The sequence below is a fragment of the Megascapheus bottae genome, chromosome 15 (assembly GCF_031878675.1).
Source record: "Megascapheus bottae isolate mThoBot1 chromosome 15, mThoBot2.hap1, whole genome shotgun sequence".
Taxonomy (NCBI): Eukaryota; Metazoa; Chordata; class Mammalia; order Rodentia; family Geomyidae; genus Megascapheus; species Megascapheus bottae.
In genome coordinates, this window is record NC_143523.1 from 26739353 (window position 1) to 26760877 (window position 21525).

The 21525-nt window shown below is 38.0% G+C and overlaps 1 protein-coding gene across 3 annotated transcripts in view; it reads right to left on the reverse strand.

Annotated features, from left to right (window-relative positions):
- Window positions 1-21525, reverse strand: part of Tbc1d12 (TBC1 domain family member 12) — a 63852-nt gene that overhangs the window by 32888 nt on the left and 9439 nt on the right. For all 3 annotated transcript variants that reach the window (XM_090346222.1, XM_090346224.1, XM_090346225.1), the window contains exons 2-4: window positions 7216-7339; window positions 3107-3222; window positions 1747-1829 (exon numbers count right to left, since the gene is read on the reverse strand). In XM_090346222.1, the coding sequence (XP_090202348.1) occupies window positions 1747-1829; window positions 3107-3222; window positions 7216-7339 (323 nt within the window). The remainder of the gene's footprint in view (window positions 1-1746; window positions 1830-3106; window positions 3223-7215; window positions 7340-21525) is intronic.

Consider the following 21525-nt stretch of genomic DNA (forward strand, 5'->3'; position numbering starts at 1 on the left):
GAAATAAAAAAATTCTCCCAATAAATAAATATACAAAAAATTTAAAAATACCTCTGAAATTAGGTCACAATTCAAGAATAAGATATGTCTCAAGTACAAAGAAAAGTAGATTATAAATCCAGTCATATATATTTTACTTAGTTTTATTGTGCTGGTATTGGGCTTGAATTCAAGGCCTGAGTGCTATTCCTGAACTTTTTTACTCAAAACTGGCACATACCACTTAAGCCACAGCTCTGCTTTGGGCATTTTTGGTAATTAACTGGAGATAAAGAGTCTCATGAACTTTCCTACTGGTGATGGCTTCAAACCTCAACCATCAGATCTCAACCTCTTGGGTAGTTAGGATTACAGATGCAATTAACGCCTGGTAAGCTATGTAACTTTAGACCCAGTGGGCAACTTTGTAGAACTAAATCAGCTAGCCCAACTATTTTCAAATTTTATTTCATATATGCCTCAGAAACTCGTAAGGAGGCAGCTACGTAAGCAATTTCAGGTTCTATGTAAAATGTCTTGGGAAGAGTTGCCATTGTTCATTAAAAAAAAAAAAAAGAATAAAAAAGTGCTGAAGGAGGCTTTAAAAACCTAGTTAACCTGTTTCCCAAACTTGACAGGTAAGAACATAAATTCTAGGCCTATTCAGAGTATCACAGGGCAGGTAGTAAGAAATAGGATTAAAGTTGTGGTCTTATTTCCAATTTAACATACTTTCTGCTGTACTATGTTTTTATGATCACAGATTTATTAATAAACACTAATCAAATAGTAAAGTCAACATTAATAAACACTGTGTATGTTAGGAATATTGCAGTCTAATAACGAGTGATTGTTGTCCTTAATGTACTATGTTATCTCTCATCTCTTTTGCTGTCCCTTGGTTATCTCATATTGTTACAGTATTTCTCCTGGTTATCTGATATATTGTATATATGCGTATTTGGTTATTTGAAATCAGATAGGGAAGGAAACAAGATGAGGGACTGGGGTAGGGGGAGGGAAATGGAGACCAAGACATGAGAAAGGGTATCAATGTATGTGAAGTAATGCACCCGCACCTTCTATCTGGCGAATATAATGTAACCCTTCTATTAACTACAATAAAAAAAGTCTATATAAAAAAGAAATATTGCAGTCTTCGGAGAAAAACAAATTCAACTAATGTTTTAGAATAATAAAATGAGCTTTATGAATCAATGTGTACTCCAATATTAAAGAAATAACTTCATTTCCAATATAGTAACAAAAAGAAGAACTATACACTATAATCCCATTCACTTACATTGAATTGAAGGGAAAAACAATTGTCAATAAGACATGGTGCTGCTGGGCACGGTGGCTCACACCTGTAATCCTAGCCGCTCAGGAGGCTGAGATCTGAAGATCACAGTTCAAAGACAGCCTTGGCACGAAAGTCCATGAGACTCTCCAAATAACCACCAGAGAATGGAAAGTGTGCTGTGACTCAAGTGGTAGAGTGCTAGCCGTAAGCTGAAGCGCTCAGGGATGGTGCCCAGTTCCAGAGTTCAAGTCCCATGACTGACCAAAACAACAACAACAACAACAAAAAAAAAAACCAACAAAAAATACAGTGCTAAAAAAGTACACACTGAACAGTATGTTCTAAAAATGCATAGTTATGCTGTTAAATTCAGTTTTTAAATAGTTCATTATTCAGCTTCCTATAAAAATTAACCAATTAAAAATCGGGAAATTAACCATACAATATGAAGCTAAATCTTATACCTCTTTTTTTAGCCTCAGCCACCATTTCATCATATTCTTGCCGGTGACGTAAAGCTTCTTCTACAGATTTAGCAGGAAGATTTCTAGGAAAAAAAAAAAAAAAAGAGTACATTTAAGTCAATTTTTAAAACATTAACTTTTAAGCTTGCTATATTCAGAGCCTTAATCAAAAAATTTCTAACCTGACCTTATCTCATACATCCAGAAAGTCTACAAGAATCAGAATTGAACTTCCCAGGATTTGTTGTATGAATGTATATAAAATATTTATACTGGGGCCGGGAGTTTGGCCTAGTGGTTAAAGTGCTTGCCTAGCATGCGCGAATTCCTCAGTACCACATACATACAAAAAAAAAAAGCTGGAAGTGGTGCTGAGGCTCAAGTGGTAGAGCTCTAGCCTTGAGAAAGTCCAAGGACAGTGCTCAGGCCCTGAGCTCAAGCCCAGGACTGGCAAAAAAAAAAAAAAAAAAAAAAAATTTATACTTAAAAGTGTTACATATTTAAACATTTCAGATCTCAGCCAGTATTTTTGGTTTTATGCTGAACATACTAGTTTTTTGTTGTTGTTTTGGTTTGGGTTTTTTGTCAGTCCTGGGGCTTGAACTAAGGTCCTCAGCACTGTCCTTGGGCTTTCTCAAGGCTAGTAGTATTCTACCACTTGAGTCACAATGCCACTTCTGGCTTTTTCTGTGTATGTGGTACCGGGGAATCAAACCCAGGGCTTCACACATGCTAGGCAAGCACTCTAGGCCACGTTCCCATCCTCATAATTACTAGTCTTCCTTTTGGTTCTGTGTGCTGATCCTGGGTCTTGAACTCAGGGCCTGGGCACTATACCTAAGCTTTTTTGCTCAAGGCTCTCTCCTACTACTTGAACCATAGATCCACTTCCAGCTTTTTGCTGGTTAATTGGAGATTAGAGTCTCATGGACTTTGCTGCCTAGGCTGGCTTTGAACATGATCCTCAGATCTCAGCCTCCTGAGTAGCCTAGGATTACAGGCCTGAGCCAATAGGTGCCCAGCTCAGGGTCTTATTCTTGCTAGGTAGGTAATCATGTCCCAACATTTTAGCTTTTTTTTCTTTTTTTGTCTTCCCCCCCCCCCCCCCCCCCCGCCCAGGGCCAACCTCAGGACTGGGAATACAGGAATTAATCACCATGTCCAGCTTGTTGAGATGTGATTTTTCCCAGGCTGGCCTCAAACTGTGATATTCCTGATCTCTGCCTCCTAAGTACCTGGGATTACAGGCCACCATACCTCATTCCCTGAACTGTACTTCTCTTGTTTATGGCTACAGGGTAGCTTGTATTACAGGTATATGCCACCACATCCTGAGCTTTGATGATGACTAAATACTTACGATGGTCGATCCTCAAGAATCAGGGCTGTAGTAGAAAGTGGCTCAAATTCAAAATTCTTACGTCGTGAAGACTGAGGTGGTAGTTTACATGTCCTTCCTGTTCGTGCTTCATATTCCTATAGTAAAACCATAGAATTTAGGTAGAGATTTTTCTCTCAAGTTAACAGCTTGTATTACTATCTATATCATTAAGTATGTTATAGTATAGGGCATATATATGCAAATCATACATTAATTTTACTAAAATTGCAGGAAGACAAAAAAAGTTATTTTTTTCAGTAACCTAAATGACTAAATTCCAAAAAAATAAATAAATAAATAAAAGTGCACAGTGGCCTGGTGCTAGTGGCTCACACCTATAATCCTAGCTACTCAGGAGGCTGGGATTTGAGGATCGAGGTTCAAAGCCAGCCTGGGCAAGAAAGTTTGTGAGACTCTTATCTCCTATTAACCACCAAGAAACCAAAAGTGGGGCTGTGGCTCAGAGTGGTAGAGTGCTAGCCTTGAGCTGAAGAGCTCAGGCACAGTGCCCATGTACAGAGTTCAAGCCCCACAACTGACCAAAAAAAAAAAAAGTACACAGTGGGCTGGAGAACAAATAGTAATGTTCTAGATTAACTACAGAAGTTTTTAGGAACCCATTTTTATTCTATCAACTCTCCAAATCCATACTCAAATAATCTATGAGCAGAAAAGCCAACTTTCTAAAGTGTTATGCAGATCGATGGTGGAAATTCCACTGAAATGCTCAGAAGGATCTCTCATAAGGCTGACACTGAATCTCTAATCAAATGGTTGTTTTAGATTTCAATCTGCTATGGTTAGCTACACTAACTTTAGAAACTCTGCCAATACATCTTACACAAAAATATGACCCAAAACTCTGTCATATACTTCACTAAATTAAGAAAATATTTTGATTTTTTAATTCATTGGTCATAATTCTATTAAAAGAAGCTAACTGAACATAATAAATTCGTTATAGACACATTTAATGTCCCTGTTTGAGCACTCTTTCATAAATATTCACTTTTTTCTCAGTACTGGAACTTGAATCCAGGGTCTCACACTTGCTAAGCATGTGCTCTACCACTAATGCTATGTCTTTCAGCCCTTTTTGGTTTTGTTATTTTTTTAGATATACTCTTGAATATTTTTGCCAGGGCTTGCCTAGACCAAGATCCTTTTCCTTAAGCATCTCACAATCTTGGGATAACAGATATGGGCAGCCATACCCCATTTTTTATTATGATGCAGTACTGACAACTTTTTGCCTAGACTGAGTTTGAATTAGTATCCTTCCACAGTCTTTACCTCCTAAGAAGCTGGGATTACAGGTATGAATTGCCGTACTTAGCCTAAATTTTCACTATATGAAATTTATTTCTAGAAATTCACCCAATACCAATAACAAGTTTACTGGTATATAATTCCCAGAACCATATCTTCCCCTTTAGGATGCCAGCCATTGTTAGTAAAAATTTGTATTATAATTACACTCTAATCCATTTGCCAAGTCTGTGTTCAGTTAATCAAAGAGATCCCTTATACAATCACAAATCATTTAAAAATTTTTCTGTCCAAGTTTCAGGTACACAATCTTTTTTATAGGTTATATAATAAACTTTTTCATGCTGTCATAAATTTCAATGCATAGGGGCCAGGAGCATAGCCTAGTGGTAGAGTGCTTGCCTAGCATGCATGACACTCTGGGTTTGATTCCTCATTACTGCCTACTCAGAAAAGGTCGAAATGGCAGTGTGGCTTAAGTAGCAGAGCACTAGCCTTGAGGAAGAAGTGTCCAAGGACAATGTCCAGTCCCTAAGTTCAAGCCCCAGGACTGGCAGAAAAAAAAAAGGAGAGACATCAAGCAAGATGCATTGTATTTATAAACTGCTTTATCGCTAAGTCCCTTATATAAGTACTTAGATAATAAAAACATAATTAAAAACGAAACATAGGGCTAGGATTGTGGCCTAGTGGCAGAGTGAAGCCCTGGGTTCAATTCCTCAATACCATTCACAGAAAAAGCTACAAGTGGCACTGTGGTTCAAGTGGTATGCTAGCCTTGAGCAGAAGAAGCTCAGGGACAGTGCCCAGTCTCAAGTTCAGGCCCCAGGACTAAAACAAAATGAAACAAAAAACTCAGCTCAACATAAATGGAGACCCTATCTGGAAAATTACCAACGTAAAAAGGGGCTGGAGGCATGGCTCAAGTGGTAGAACACCTGCCTGGTAAGCCAGTAGTCATGTTAGTAAGCACAGCCTTCCATATGCTATCAACCTTTTTATTGTTGCTGTTCCAGTCTTAGGACTAGAACTCAGGGCCTACATACTGTACTTGAGCTTTTTTTGTGATTAAGGATAGTATTCTACCACTTTAGCCATAGCTTTACTTCTGGCTTTCTGGTTGTGAACTGGAGATGAGTCTCACAGACTTCCTTTCCCAGGCTGGCTTTGAACTGCAATTCTCAGATGTCAGCCTACTAAGTAGCTAGGATTGTAGGCATAAGCCACTGTCACCAAGTTTCTGTTTCAAAAACAGAAGAAACTCCTTAGTATGTTAAAAGCATGTTTGCCCAAGAGGAAAGAACTCTTTAACAACTAAAGGCTCGGTATCTCTGGCCATAAAAGAAATGCAAATCAAAACAACTTTGAGATTCCACCTCACTCCAGTTAGAAAGGCCATTATCAAGAAATCTTATAACAACAAGCGGGCGTGGTTGCTCACACCGGTAATCCTAGCTACTCAAGAGGCTGAGATCTGAAGATCAAGGTTCAAAGCCAGCCCCGACACAAAAGGACTTGAGACTTTTATCTCTACTTAACCTCTAGAAAGTGGGGCTTGGCTCAAAGGAAGGATGATAGCCTTGAGCTGAAGACCTTAGGGACAGGGCCCAGGCTAAGTTCAAGACTGATGACCCACAGAAAAGAGAAAAAAAAAAAGAAGAAATTTTATAACAACTGATGCTAGTGGGGATGTGGCCAGGAAGGATCACTACTACACTGTTGGTGGAAATGTAGACTTGTTCAACCACCCTGGAAAGCAGTATGGCGATTCCTCAAAAGACTAAACAGAGTTCCCCTACTAAACAGAGTTCCCCTAAAACCCAGCAATCCCTCTCCTTGGCCTTTACCCAAATGTCCAGAAACAAGAGCATACTAAACTTACTAACACAATGATGTTCACTGCAGCATTATTTACCATAGCTAAGATATGGAACAACCCAGATGCCCTTCAGTAGATGATTGGATCAAGAAGATGCAGTACTTATACATAATGGAATTCTATGCTGCCATCAAAAAGAATGACATTGCCCCATCCACAAGAAAATGGAAAGACTTGGAAAAAAATCATATTAAATGAAGTAAGCCAGACCCAAAGGAGCATAGGCTCAATGGTTTCCCTCATTTGTAATAACTAGTATATGTCAAGGATTCTCCTAGCAGAGGATCACAACAGCTCAAAAGCTATACATATAAGGTCATATACGAGGAGACTAAATGAAATGAACTCTAAAATAAGGAAACAAGAGGTTTATTTTTGTGATTATTGTTCTTAATGTACTGTTATTTCTTTTCTCTTTTTTTCCCCTTTGGGTTAATCTCATGTGGTTACTGTATCTGACTTTGGTACCTGGTATATTGTGTAGATGTTTATTTGAAATAAGGAAGGGAAGAGGAGAAAACAAGATGATTGGGAGGGGTGGGGGAAATGAGGACAAAAACATGAGAAGGGGTATCAATGTGCAAGAAGTAATGCACCCACTACCTGATGAATGTAACTGTAACCACTCTATATATACCCCAACAATAAAATAAAAATAAATAAATAAAAATAAATCCTAGCCAGCGAAACTATTATGTTTGAAGTAGACAGAATTTAGTCAATATGATGCCAAAGCCAGACATAGTTGCTCATATCTCTAGTCTTAGTTACCTGGGGAAGTAGATATTAGGAGGATCACAGATTGAGGCTAGCCTAGGCAAAAGTTATCAAAACTCTATCTAACCAATAAGGCAGGCATAGTAATTCACACCTGTGACCACAGCAAGACACATAATCCTCTAAAAGCTATAATGAACTACAAAGCTATATTAATACTTACCTGCTGAATGATTTTAGAAGTTTTCTGAAGATTCTCTCTGGGAGGAACTTTTCCAAATAATTTCCAACCAGGTGCACTATGAACAACTGATTTGAGTTCCTTTGTCCTTTTTGGGAAAAGGTTTCTGAAACACAAAAAGTTACACGAATTTTGTAATCAGGGAACTATTGAATAATAATTGTTAAGGTTATCTTTATTGCCAAGGAAAGCACAATTTTTAAATAAAATTATCTCTAGCCAACCGGAAGTTGGGCCTAGTGGTAGAGTGCTTGCCTAGCGGTAGAGTGCTTGCCTAGCATGCACAAAGACCTGGGTTTGATTCCTTGGTATCACATACATAGCAAAAGCCAGGAAGTGGTGCCGTGGCTCAAATGGTAGAGCTCTAACCTTGAGGAAGTCCAAGGACAGTGTTCAGACCCTGAGTTCAAGCCCCAGGCCTGGCAAAAAAGAAAAAAAATTATCTCTAGCCAGGTGCCAGTGGCTCATATATGGAATCCTAGCTACCAAGAGGCTGAGATCTAAGGATTGTGGTTTGAAGCCAGCTAAACAGAATTGATCATGAGACTCTTATCTCCAATAAACCACTAGAAAACTGGAAGTGCTGCCATGGCTCAAAATGGTAGAGTGCTCGCCTTGTGTGAAAAGGTCAGAGACAGCACCCAGATCCTGTTCAAGCCCTGCAACTGGCATGTTAAGATAATTCCTAACATGCTTCAATTAGGAACACCTGGCTTAGCCATGTGCCATTGGCCCACACTCTGTAATCCTAGTTAATCAGGAGGCAGAGATTAAGAAGATTGAGGGTCTAACTAGGCGCAGTGGCTCAGGACGCTCAAAGCAAGCTCAGATACTAAAGAATGTAAGACTCTAATCTCCTGTTAATAACTAGAAAATGGGAAGTGGGGCTGTGGCTCAAGAGTAGGGTGGTAGCCTTGAGCTGATGAACTCAGAGACAGTACCCAGGCCCAGAGTTCAAGCCCCATGACCCACAGAAAGAAGGAAGAAGGAGGAGGAAGATGATGATGATGATGATGATGATGATGATGATGATGATGATTATGATGATGAGAGTCAAGTCTAGCCCAAACAGAAAAGTCCATCTCCTAAACAACCACCAAAAATCCAGGACAGAGGAAAAAGAAGAACAGGAAGAGGAGGAGAAGGAGGAGGAGGAGAGGAAGAAGATAATTGAGGATCAAGTCTAGCCCAAGCAGAAAGGTCCATCTCCTAAACAACCACCAAAAATCCAGGCTAGAGGCACAATGCCAGGAGTTCAAATGTCAAACTGAGAGGGAAAAAAAAAACATACCTTATATAGCAGTATTAGAAAAATCATCAATAAAGACACTAGAGAAAATTGGAAGATAGCTACAAGTAAAATATAAATAATAGCTTTTAATTTACAATAATAAAAGCCAACAATTTGAGAACAAAAAAAGTTGAAAAAAACCTAAATATTTTTGAAAAATACTATTTAATTTGCTGTCACTTGTAATAAAAAATATATTTACATATAAATTGTTTTTACTAGGATAGCTACATATAACAAAGCTTATTGCAAAAGAACCAATATACAGGGCTAGGAGTTTGGCCTAGTGGTAGAGTGGTTGCCTAGCATGCACGAAGATCTAGGTTTGATTCCTAGGTAACATATACATAGTAAAAGCCAGAAATGGTGCTGTGACTAAAGTGGTGGAGCTCTAGTCTTCAGAAAGCCCAAGGACAGTGCTTGGGGCCTGGGTTCAATGCCCAGGACTGGCAAAAAAAAAAATTTTTTTAAATATATATATATATACAGCCAAGGAAAAAGTATTTGTCACTAAAAAAAAATCTAAAAACAAAATAAAACTAAAAATCTGTGTACGTATTTTACTTTTCTTATTTTTGGATTACAACCCCTAAGCAATCAAAATTTAGAACCTAATTGCCTATGAGAATTGGGGATGATATTCAAAGTAACTACTCAGCAAAACAGTATGGAGAGCCAGCACAGTGGCTCAAGCCTATCTATAATCCTAGCCATGTAGGAAGGAGAATATAGAGAAGAACAAATAGGAAAAACACAGTGCAGGCTGGCCTGGACATAAAACAAAACCAACACACAATAGGGCTCAAGTGGCAAAGGCCTGCCTAGCAAGTGTAAATCCCTGAGTTTATACCCTAGTACCACCAAAAAACAAAACAAAACAGTATGGAGGGGACAGCATAGACCAATTATAAAAGGCACTGATGAATAACTCAATTACCAAACATTTATGCAGGCTATGATGCAAATGAAGATTAAGAAAATTTTAAATTCATGTATGGTTGGTTATAGCTCCAAATTACTTTAATTTCCAAATAACTAGGTTTAGCTATACTCAAAATATCTTGAAAGAAATATAATACAGAAGTGTATTTAGTAAGTTTTAATGTATAACTAGTGGGTTTTAATTCTCCTACAACACAATTACCAAGAATTAAAAAACATGTAAACCAGTTCCCAGTGGTTCATGCCTGTAATCCTACCTTCTCAGGAAGCTGAGATCTGAGGATTGTGGTTCCAAGTCAGCCCAGACAGAAAAGTCCCCATGACATGCTTATCGCCAATTAACTACTCAAAAACTGGGAGTAGTGCTGTGACTCAAGTGATAGAGCAGTAGCCTTGAGCACAAAGAGCTCAGGGGCAGAGCCCAGGTAGAGTTCAAGCCCCACAACCAACAACAACAAAAAATAAACAAAAATTAATTTATTTAGACAGGCAACAGAAAAGATGCCATCACAGAGCAATTTCTACTTGAATTACTTTAGAGGTTTCTTTATAGATGTTCATTTTCCACTTAATAAGATGCTAGGTTACAGGTTTTCAATAATGAACATACTGAAGACCAGGAAATTGACAAGTAACAATTTCAAGCCACAATGGATGGGCCCATTAAAATGTGTGCACCACAAGCTGTGTGTGCAACTTTTTGCCTCTTAATTGTATATTCATCCTTTAATAACAGAATTCTTTTAAGTAGTTCTCCAAAACCAAATAAACATGAAACTGACTTTCTCATTAGAAGTCACTAAAGGGATACTGAAGGAGAAGAGGGCTTGCTGCTTTCTGGTGATTTCCAGCTGAGGCAGAGTAGGTGGTTGGTATGAATATGAAATCATTCAGAACTTCTCCACCACATGCCAGACTGTGTAGTCCCTCAGCAAACTTGCAGCCTCAGTGTAGAAACAGAAATGGCTGCTCTACACCTCTCTAGTCATGGAAAAGACCGCATCAGTTCTCAATGGGGAGTAGCAGGAGTGAGGGTGAGAGAAAACAAGTCTATCACCTGTCTCGTGGGGGGAATGAGGGGTGGTTTATGGGGCTTGAACACAGCCTGAGTGCTGTCCTTGAGCTCTTCAGCTCAAGACTACCACCCTACCCCTGGGCCTGGGTGTTGTCCCTGAGCTCTACTGCCCTACCCTTGAGCCAACCCCCACTTCCTGTTTTCTAGAGGTTAGTTGGAGATAAGAGTCTCAGGTTCTTTGGTGCCAGGCTGGCTTTGAACCTTGATCTTCAGATCTCAGCCTCCTGAGTAGCTAGGATTACAGGCATGAGCCATCTAGTCCGGCTTAAAAGTATATATACAAATCAAAACACAACACAGTTAAAACACCAACTCACATTCTCAAGAATAATTATTAGTATTTAAACAAACAAAAAAATAAGCATTGATGAGAAAGCAGGAAAATTGGAACCTGACAAACATATAAAACCATATAGTTAAGCCACTGTGCAAAATATATTTTTGCCAGTCCTGGGGCTTGATCTCAGGGCCTGAATACTGTCCTTGGGCTTTCTTCAAGGCTATAGATCTACCACTTGAGCCACAGCAGCTTTTCCATGTGTGTGGTACTGAGGAATCGAACATACTAGGCAAATACTCTATCACTAGGCCAAATTCCTGGCCTATGCAAAATATTTTTACAATTGTTTAAAATGTTAAACATAGAATTACCATACAGACCAGAAATTCCATGCCTAGGTTTTTATTTGAAAGAACTAAAAACAAAGATGGCAACAAATACTTATCTATCAATGTTCACAACAATAGCATTCACAAGCCAAAAGACAGAAATAACTCAAATACTCATCAATAAATGAATGAGGCTATGTGTCTGAAGCTCACCCCTGCAATACTGGCTATTCAGGAGACTAACATCTGAAATCACCTCAGCAGACAAATCTGAAAGACTTTTATCGCCAATAAACCAGTTAAAAGCTGGAAGTACATGTATGGTTCAAGTGGTAAAGTGTAAAGAGTAAAAAAGCTAAGCAAGTAAGAGTGTAAGACCTTGAGTTCTAACCCCAGTAACGTGTACACACACACACACACACACACACACACACACACACACACACACACACACACAAATTAAGTAAGCAAAATATGGTGTATACATATACTATAAAATGAATTCTTATGTTGAAACTAATCACTAGTCCCTTGAACTATGACAGTATTTTGAAAAAAAAGGCTTTTAAAGAGATCATATGAATGGGCCATAATCCAGTATGTCTGGTGTTCTTGTAAAAGTAGATACCAGGGCTGCATTCATTGGGGAAAAACAATGGGAGGACTCAGCAATAAAGACGCAGAAGGGCCAGGAGTTTGGCCTAGTAATAGAGTGCTTGCCTTGTATGCACGATTCCTTGGTACCACATACATAGAAAAAAGCAAGAAGTGGTGCTGTAGCTCAAGTGGTAGAGCTCTAGCCTTGAGACAACCTAAGGACAGTGCTTAGGATCTGAGCCCAAGCCCAGAACTGGCTAAAATAGAGGCAGAAGCTATGTGCCGGTGGGTTAAACCTGTAATCCTAGCTACTCAGGAAGCTGAGATCTGAAGATCAAAATTTGAAGCTAGCCCAGGCAGGAAAGTCAACCTCCAATCACCAAAAAAGCCAGAAGTGAAGCTGTGATTCATGTGGTAGAATGCTAGCTAAAAAAGTTCAGGACAGCACCCAGACCTGAGTTCAAGCTCAGCCCAGGATTAGGAAAAAAGAAAAAAAAAAGGCAGGAAAAGCACATGAGACTTTTTATTTCTAATTAGCCAGCAGAATGCTCAAAGTAAAAAGCTGTAAGTGGAAGTATAGCTGAAGTGGTAAAGGATCAGCCCTGAGCAGCTAAGTGCTAAGGACCACACTCAGACTCAGGTCATAACTTCAAGCCCCAGTTCAGGTACACGTACATGTGTACACACACACACACCCCAACTAAAAGAAGCAACTAGCTACAAGCCAAGGAGAAAGACTATAGGAGAAACTAAACAGCTCAAACACCTTCATTTTAAACACATAATCCTCAAAACTATGAGAAAACAAAATTTTTTAAGAATATACAATGGAATATTATCCAGCAACAAGAATATATACTACGATCTACATGGGCCTTGAAAACAGTATGCTATTTTGTGTAACTCCATTTATACCACGTATCTAAATAAGCAGTTCAAAGAAACAGAAAGTAATATAGACATAATCAGGAACTGGGGAAAGAGAAATATGGTGTGATTGCTTTATGGGTAAAGTTTCCATTTGGAATGATGAAAAGTTCTGAAAGTGATGAATGACGGTGTAAAACATACCATTTGTTTAATGTCAGTCACCTGTACAAACATATACTTAAAATGATCAATTTGATGTTCTATTATTTTGCCAATATTATTTTATCTATCTTTCCATTCATTCATACATTTGGAGACAAAGTCTCACTATGTTACCCAGTTTAGTCTAAAAATCATGGACTCAGGTGAGCCTCCTGCTTCAGCCTCCCCAGTAACTGGGATTACAGACATGTCATGTGTCACCCCCACTCACCTACCACAAAAAAAAAATATATATATATATATACACACACATAGGTGCAGAAAATGAAAAAGTCAAAGATTAAAAACTAAATATAAAACTCAATAACAATTTAAAACTCAATAACAAGAGCTACTGAAAAAAGCAAAAACAAAAAGAAAATAGAATGGAGGCAAGCAAATGTTTTACCAAAGAAGGAATATTAAAGCAAATAAGCAACATGAAAAATGCTCAATATTATTAGTTAGTAGGAAAATGCAACTCAAACTTGCAATGAAGTATCACTTCATACCTTCAATGAGAGCTACAACAACAACAACAAAACACAAACAATACGTGTAGAAAAATTAGAACCCTCATAAATTACTGGTTGGGGATATCAAAATGTGAAGTCATGTGGGGAAACAATTTGGTTGTTTTTAAGAAGTTCATAAAACTCAACAATTCCATGTCTACACAAGAGAAGTAAATATATGTCCCCACAGACTTGAACAATAGTATTAACCACAGCATATAGATTCTCATCAGTTAATGAACTATATAAATAATAACTGATATAATGTATCAAAAGTATAATGGATATACTCAAAAACATAAAAAAATGAAAGAAGCAAGACATAAAAGACCATATATTGTATAATTCTATTTTTGTGACTTATCCAGGAAAGACAAGTCTGCAGAGACAGAAGCCAGACCACTAGGTGTCTTAGGGCTAAGTGTCGGAATAGAGACTGACTACAAACTGGAATAAGAAATCTATTAGGTATTATGAAAGTATTCTAAAACTTGATTGCAATAATAGCTCTATAGCCCTGTGAATTTTCTAATGATATTTCAACTCGGTATTTTAACTAGGTTAATCTTTTAACTAGGTATATAAATTGTACCTCAACAAAGCTACCATCTACTAAAGACTATTAAACTAACAACAGAACAAATAAATGGACAAAGCTGGTCTTTTCTAAGTTTAGTAAAGCAAAAGATTTAACCAATAAGATTTAACCAAGCAAAAGGTAAAAATAAACACAACAGGGAATAAAAAGAACAGTATAAAGCCAGATATGTTTTCAAAAAAATAAATAATCCTGAAAAAAAAAGAAAATGCTATGAACAAGATTTTGGTAATAATTAGGACAAAATGTCAATGGATATTCTTATTCTATATTCTTCATGGTTTAGGAGTGGAAAGAAGGGAGGAACATTTTCATCTTATCTCTGCTTCCTGATGAATCTCCATCCGAGGAGTTGAATTTTGGTGGCAAGCATTGCTGTCTAACAGCAAAAAGATGTCTCTTATTAGAAGGCAAAGTTAATTCTGTCTGCTTCCACCCTGCAAGCTGCGTTAGAGACTGGGTAAATTTCATTCAGGTGAATTAGTACAAAGCCCTTTGTAGTTAACATAGTCAAGCCATGTCTTTTGATGGATATCTTTTCTGTCCTGGGGCTGATGTCTTAAGGTTCCAAATGTCTGTCCCCTATGTCTTTTTCCTGTTAAAAGCTTAAATAGGTTTATTTTATGTATGTAAGTATGTGCCAGTATGGGGCTTGAACTCAAGGCCTCATATTCTTGCTTGGCACTTTTGCTCATGGTTGGCAGTCCACCACTTGAGCCAGTGTCTCCAATCGGGCTTTCTGTGGTTAAACGGACCTTTCTGCCTGGGCTGGCTTCAAATCTCAGCCCTCTGAGTAGCTAAGAGTGAACACCAGTAACCAACTATTAAGAGCTATTTATTACTTCTTATATCCCAATAGTCAAGTGTTTATATGCTGAAAAGTTCCTTATTTCAAATATGATGAAAATATTACAAATAGTGTGTGTGTGTGTGTGTGTGTGTGTGTGTGTGTGCACGCACGTGCATGTGTGTCTGGGGACTGAACCTAGGGTCTTAGGCAAACACTATTACTGATACTGACCTACACCTCCAGCCTTTCCTTTTTTATTTTTTTCCTCCAGGTTTTTTTTTTTTTTTTGAAGCCCTGGGGCTTGAACTCAGGACCTGGGCACTGTCCTTGGACACTTTTTTTTGCTCAAGGTTAGCGCCCTGCAACTTGAATCACAGCACCACCTCCGGCTTTTTCTATATATGTGGTACCAAGGAATCGAACCCAGGGCTTCATGCATGCTTGCCCCTCTCCAGTTTCTTTTATAGACCAGGGCTCAGTAAGTTGCCCATAATGATCCATACTGATGTGATAAGAGTTCAAGAACAACCTTGGACTCCTAGGCTCCAGATATTCTCCTGCCTCAAACTCCCAGTAACCTGGGGCTACAGGGGCACACTATTATACTTGGCTTTTACTTTTTCACATTGTGATGTCTCTTGTCAATACATAGAACAGGAAATAGTAAAATTAATTATCTATCTTACACTCTTTAAATTCATTCTCCACTCCAACTAACATTGTATACATGCCATATTCACATACATATCTAAACACAAAAACACACTATCTTTCATTCTCTGCTAAAACATTTCTAATCTTTTAGTAAAATAATTGAGAAAACCCAATGTACAGTTGGTGCTAAGAAAAAGCACCAGCCAAGAAACAGAGAGTGATTTATTTGTATTATTGAAAAACAAAGATATCGGGTGCTGGTGACTCATACCTGTAATCCTAGCTACTCAGAAAGCTGAGATCTAAGGATCACAGTTCAAAGCCAGCCTGGGCAGGAAAGTCCCTGAGATTCTGCAATTAACCTCCAGAAAAACAGAAGTGGTGCTACCGCTCAAAGTGGTAGAGCACTAGCTTTGGGCTGAAAAGCTCAGGGACAGAGCCTAGGCCTACAGTTCAAACCCCACAACTGACAAAACAAAACAAAAACAAAAAGGACGAAGAAAAGAGGCATACCAAGAAACCATTTATGTGAGGTGAGGAAAGAGAAGCAATGGTCTAGTAATGCAACCATTCTTCTGCCTTCTCTCTTGCTGCATTTATAGTAACATCTGATATATGACTAGCTTGTTCATACTTTATTCATCTATCTATATGTATATGCAATATTCTAATATTTCTTTCTTTTGCTTCTTTCTTTTACATACACACAGAAATATTGATTTGAGAGTCACACTGCCTACCACACCTTAAAAACTGGGCAAAACATATCTATAACATGAAAAGTTTCTGCTTATGAAGTAACAGGATCTACAGTGCTTAGGGCTCTAAGAATTGGCATATTCACTACATACTGTAGTGAATAGACATATTCACTGTAAATTTCAGTTTCTCAAACTATGGAACTTGACGCTATAGAAGATTATAACTAATCTTGAATCTTCTTTCTAACAATAATAACACCAACATCATACAAAAGACTGGAATACTTTTTCAAACAGAAAATCAAATAGTAAAATAATCATCAAAACAATAAGCTAAATTAAAATAATTTAGAAATTGGGCCAGGATCATAGCCTAGAGGTAGAACACTCACCTAGCATGCATGAAGCCCTGGCTTCGCTTTCTCAGTACTACATACTCAGAAAAAGCCGCAAGTGGCACTGTGGCTCAAGTAGCAGAGTCCTAGCCTTGAGCAAAAAGTGTCCAAGGACAGTGCCCAGGCCTTGAATCAAAACCCAGGGCCCAGGCCTTGAATCAAAACCCAGGACTGGCTTAAAAAAAAAAATAGAAATCATAGCCTGACCTTCAAACTATTTCAGGGGCACTTAGACCATTAAAAACCAACCTCCTGGACTGCAGACTTAAAATTTCCACAAAGAATAGAAGACCAAAAAGAAAATACGATTTAGTGACCATGGAATGCTAGAGTTGATTACATAATTAATTCAAAGAAGTACTATTTCTTTAAAATTCAGTACTTGGATAACAGATCTGGCATGGAGATTACTTACATTCTTTCCAAACCTCAATCATTTTTTCATTTGAAAAAGATTTTCAGCTGACTATACGAAAAAAAGTACTTTTCTGCCAAATAAGTTTAGGCTTTTTTTAATTCCAAGAATTTCCTTTCTCGGGCTGTTTCTCGATCTTGTCTTTGTCGCTATTACAAATCCTAAAAATTAAAAAGAATAAAGAATTTTTACTTCATAAGACTACATCACTATCCTTGCTAATTTCAGATGTCAGAACTATTTTTTAAAAGGAGAAAATTATTATACTTAAGTCTTGGTTAAAAAAAAAGTAATTACAACACTGAAAGTGAAAACTACTTCTTAACAGTATTTTGGAGGTGCCAGGCACCTTATAAAATATCTAAGTCAAAGGCTCTTCGCATCATGAGTCAATGAGCTAGAGCCTCTTCTCAAATTACATGTACAATTTTAAGAAAACAAGGTGCCTAATAAAACATTTTCCTTGGAAAACTGTTTATAGTTTTCATCACATCTTAGATTCACCTCCATGTAACTCCCAAGAGATACTAATAGCCCTATAAAGTCACTTTTCTACTACCAAGTGTTTGAGACAGTTTACTGCAGTTTTCTTTCAAATTACCTGTCTTGTTCATGTACTACATATCCTTACTGTTCTTCTAGCCTACACATTACTAAAATGTCTTCAATTAAACAGCTCAAATATAAATTATTTTCTTCTCCCTCCATAATAAAGTTTGAGTGTGTTTGAGTCAAGAAGATACTTTAGTACATCCTATCTTATTTACCTTATAGTAAATAAACTGCAGGCAATGCTTTACTAAGATCTTTTCTTCTTTACATAGCAGGGGAAAGGCAAAATGAAATAGCATTATGGGTAAAGTAATAATAATTGTTATTAAAATGTTATTGTATATCTACAGGGAACTCAAGAAACTAATCCCCCCCCCCCAAACCCAACAAACCAATCACTAAATGGGCAAGGGAACAAAAGAGAGATCTATCAAAAGAAGAGGTTAAAGTGGCAAAGAAACATATGAGAAAAATGCTCATCATCCATGGTCATAAAGGAAAAAATAAAAATAACCCTAAGAAACCACCTTACCCCTAATCAGAATGGTCAATATTCTGAACTCAGAAACAATGAATGCTGGCAGGGTTATGCAGAAAAAGGAACCCTACTGCACTGCTAGTGGGAGTACAACTACTCTGGAAGGCAGTTTGGAGGTTTCTCAAAAAACTAAAAGTAATGCTGGGTGTAGTGGCTCACACCTGTAATCCTAACTATGCAGGAGACTGAGATCTGAAGATTGCTGTTCAGAGTCAGCCTGGGCACAAAAGGCACAACAGTCCTGAGACTCCTATCTCCAATTAACCACTAGAAAACTGGAAGTGGCAATGTGGCTCAAGGCATAGGGTGGCAACTGAAGAGCTCAGGGACAGCACCCAGGCCCAGAGTTAAGTCCCACAACAGAACAACAACAACAGAACTCCTAAAAATAGACCTTCCCTATGACCCAGCCATACCACTCCTAGGCATTTACCCTGAACATCATAATCCAGGATATGATAAGGACACCTGCACAGCCATGTTCCTTCCCACACTATTCACAACAGATAAGTGATGGAAACAACCCAGATGCCCCACTACAGATGAATGGATACAAAAAATGTGGTACATATATGCAATGGAATTCTACATAGCCAACAGACAAGATAAAATAATGGCATTCGCTGGGAATTCAATGAAACTAGAGCAAATCATGTTGAATGAGATAAGTCAGGACCAAAGGAACAAAAGGCCCATGGTATCCTTGATATGTGGATATTAGATCCAAACAGAACAAAGAGAGATAACTCAATATTCGGGTATGCAAGGTTACTGACACAGTCTTAGAGATATAAATATTAACTACATAGACATAAAAACCTATAATGGGATATATATTTTATAGATATAGTGTTATATTAATTGATACAGATCTATGACATACAAAGTCTCAGCTTAATTTTAATTATGTTCTAAAATTTATATGCCTGTGATTGCATATAGACTCCATTCTTGAATACTTGTTTTTTAAACATGGCATTTGAAATACGATGTAAAAAAAATCAATGTTAATAAAATCTAAAAAAAAATGTATGTTTACCTTCAGTCTTCTTGAAGCATTCTCTATTTAACAATGTTCTATGTCCCATTTTTGCTGAAAACAATGCATTTATTGTCTGTTCTCTACGATGTTTTTGATGCCCTGCAAATAAATGTCCATGCTAATTTGTTTAAAAAAATGTTGCTTTTTTACTGTATACTTATACTACATGTAGAATATTTCATAAAAAAAGACTATATTGGGCCAGGAGTTTGGCCTAGTGGTAGAGTGCTTACCTAGCATGCAAGGTTCAGTTTCTCAGTACCACATACATAGAAAAGGCCGGAGTGGTGCTGTAATCAAATGGTAGAGCTCTAGCCTTGAGAAAGCCCAAGGACAATGTTCAGGCCCTGAGTTCAAGACCCAGCAATGGAAAAAAAAAAATCTTACTCATTAAAATAAGTGACTCGGGGCTGAGAGCATGGCCTAGTGGTAGAGTGCTTGCCTAGCATGCACGAAGCCCGGGATTCCATTCCTTGGCACCACATATACAGCAAAAGCCAGAAGTAGTACTGTGGCTCAAGTAGAAGAGCAATACCTTGAGAAAGCTCAAGGACAATGCTCACACCCTGAGTTCAAGCTCCAGCACTGGCCAAAAAAAAAAAAAAAAAGCGACTCATTAATTAATTTACTTAAGAAAAAAATTTACAGTAGTTATCCTTTTTTGCAGAATGTTTCTGAGTTACTATAGCTGTATGCTCAGTTTTATTCTTTGTTGCAGGTGGGAAGGAAGGTCAAACAGTCTTCCTGTCTTAACCTCCCAAATAAGTTGATCTATAACTGCAGTCACTATACCTACCTGTATATCCAGTTTTGAAAATTAATCTGTTTCTAGAACTATACTGCAAAGATGGATATTATCCTTTATTTGCTGATAATATTAAACAATAGGCAGTTATCTGAAGTTTTGTTATTAGGGCTGGATACCAGCTCAGGTGGTATGGCCCTGAATTCAAATTCTAGGAACCACCAAACAAACAACAAAGATAATGGGGGGTGGGGGTCATCAAAGGCTATGCAAACTTTATTATTCTTTAAAAACACAGAGTAGGGGCCGGGAGTTTGGCCTAGTGGTTAAAGTGTTTGCCTAGCATGCATGAAGACCCGGGTTTGATTCCTCGGTACCACATACATAGAAAAAAGCCGGAAGTGGTGCTGAGGCTCAAGTGGTAGAGCTCTAGCCTTGAGAAAATCCAAGGACAGTGCTCAGGCCCTGAGCTCAAGCCCAGGACTGGCAAAAAAAAAAAAAACACAGAGTATACAACCAGGTACCAGTAGCTCATACCTATAATCCTACCAACTCATAAAGGTGAGATATGAAGATTGAAATTTGAAGTCAGACTGGGCAGAAATGTCCCTGAGACTCACATTTTCAATTAACCATGCTAGATATCTTAAGTTCAAGCTGCAGTACTGCCACAAAACAAAACTTAAAAACCTATAGAAGACAGAGCTACTTATTCAGCTAGGTTATTGTCTTTATTTTAAAACTTAAATAACATATTTTCAAATTTAAGTTTTTATAGAGGATATCATTTTTAGTAATAAATAATGTGTTTTCCCTTACAAGAGGGATTTTACTGTGCTAGCTTTACTGTGGTGCTTGTGGGAAAAATTTTCCTTTCCTTTTAGCACTGGAATTCAAGTAAGGATACACTGTACAGCAATACATTGCATTTAAGATAAATGCATGAACTTTTTTCTTGTTTTTAAAATTATCGTAACATAGTTGTACAAGGAGGCTGAATCAATTAAACACATCCATTTATATGTATGATAGATCTGGTTTTGTTTTGTTGGTTGTGGGGCATGGACTTTAGGTCTAGGTGCTGATCCTGAGCTCTTTAGCTCAAGGCTACCACCCTACCCCTTGAACCACTGCGCCACTTCCCATTTTCTAGTGGTTAATTGGAGATGAGTCCCCCTGGTCTTTAGTGCCCAGGCTGGCTTTGAACTGCAATACTCAGATCTCAGCCTCCTCAGTAGCTAGGATTACAGGCATGAGTCACCACGTCTGGCTGTAATGGTAGATCTTAATCAGTGTCACTCCTTCCACCATTCTCCCCAGTCCCATGTATCCCATCTCCATCTATCTCCTCAAGTTTCCTAGCTCCATTTTCCCATACATACATGTTTTCTCATTCTTCTCTCCATTTGTCTACCCCCAATTCCTTAGCCTCCATCTACATCAGAAAGGAGATAGTTCAGTTTTCTGGTATTCATTTTGTTAATCTGTTTTTAAGTTGTTCAAAGGGATCGCACCAGGGAACCATACCTTTAGGTATACCATACTTTGCTTAGTTTGATCCTGTGTATATATGCAAATGGCCGGCATGTGTTTTCAAGTATGTTTATATTTTAGGTTTAACTTCCATACATGAGAGCCATAAACACACACATAAACACACACATAGAGAGCTATAAAAAAAACAGAAGGTGGAGGATAAGAAAGCAAAGGAGAAGGTGGCTCATGCCTATAATCCTAGCTACTCAGGAGGCTGCAATCTGAG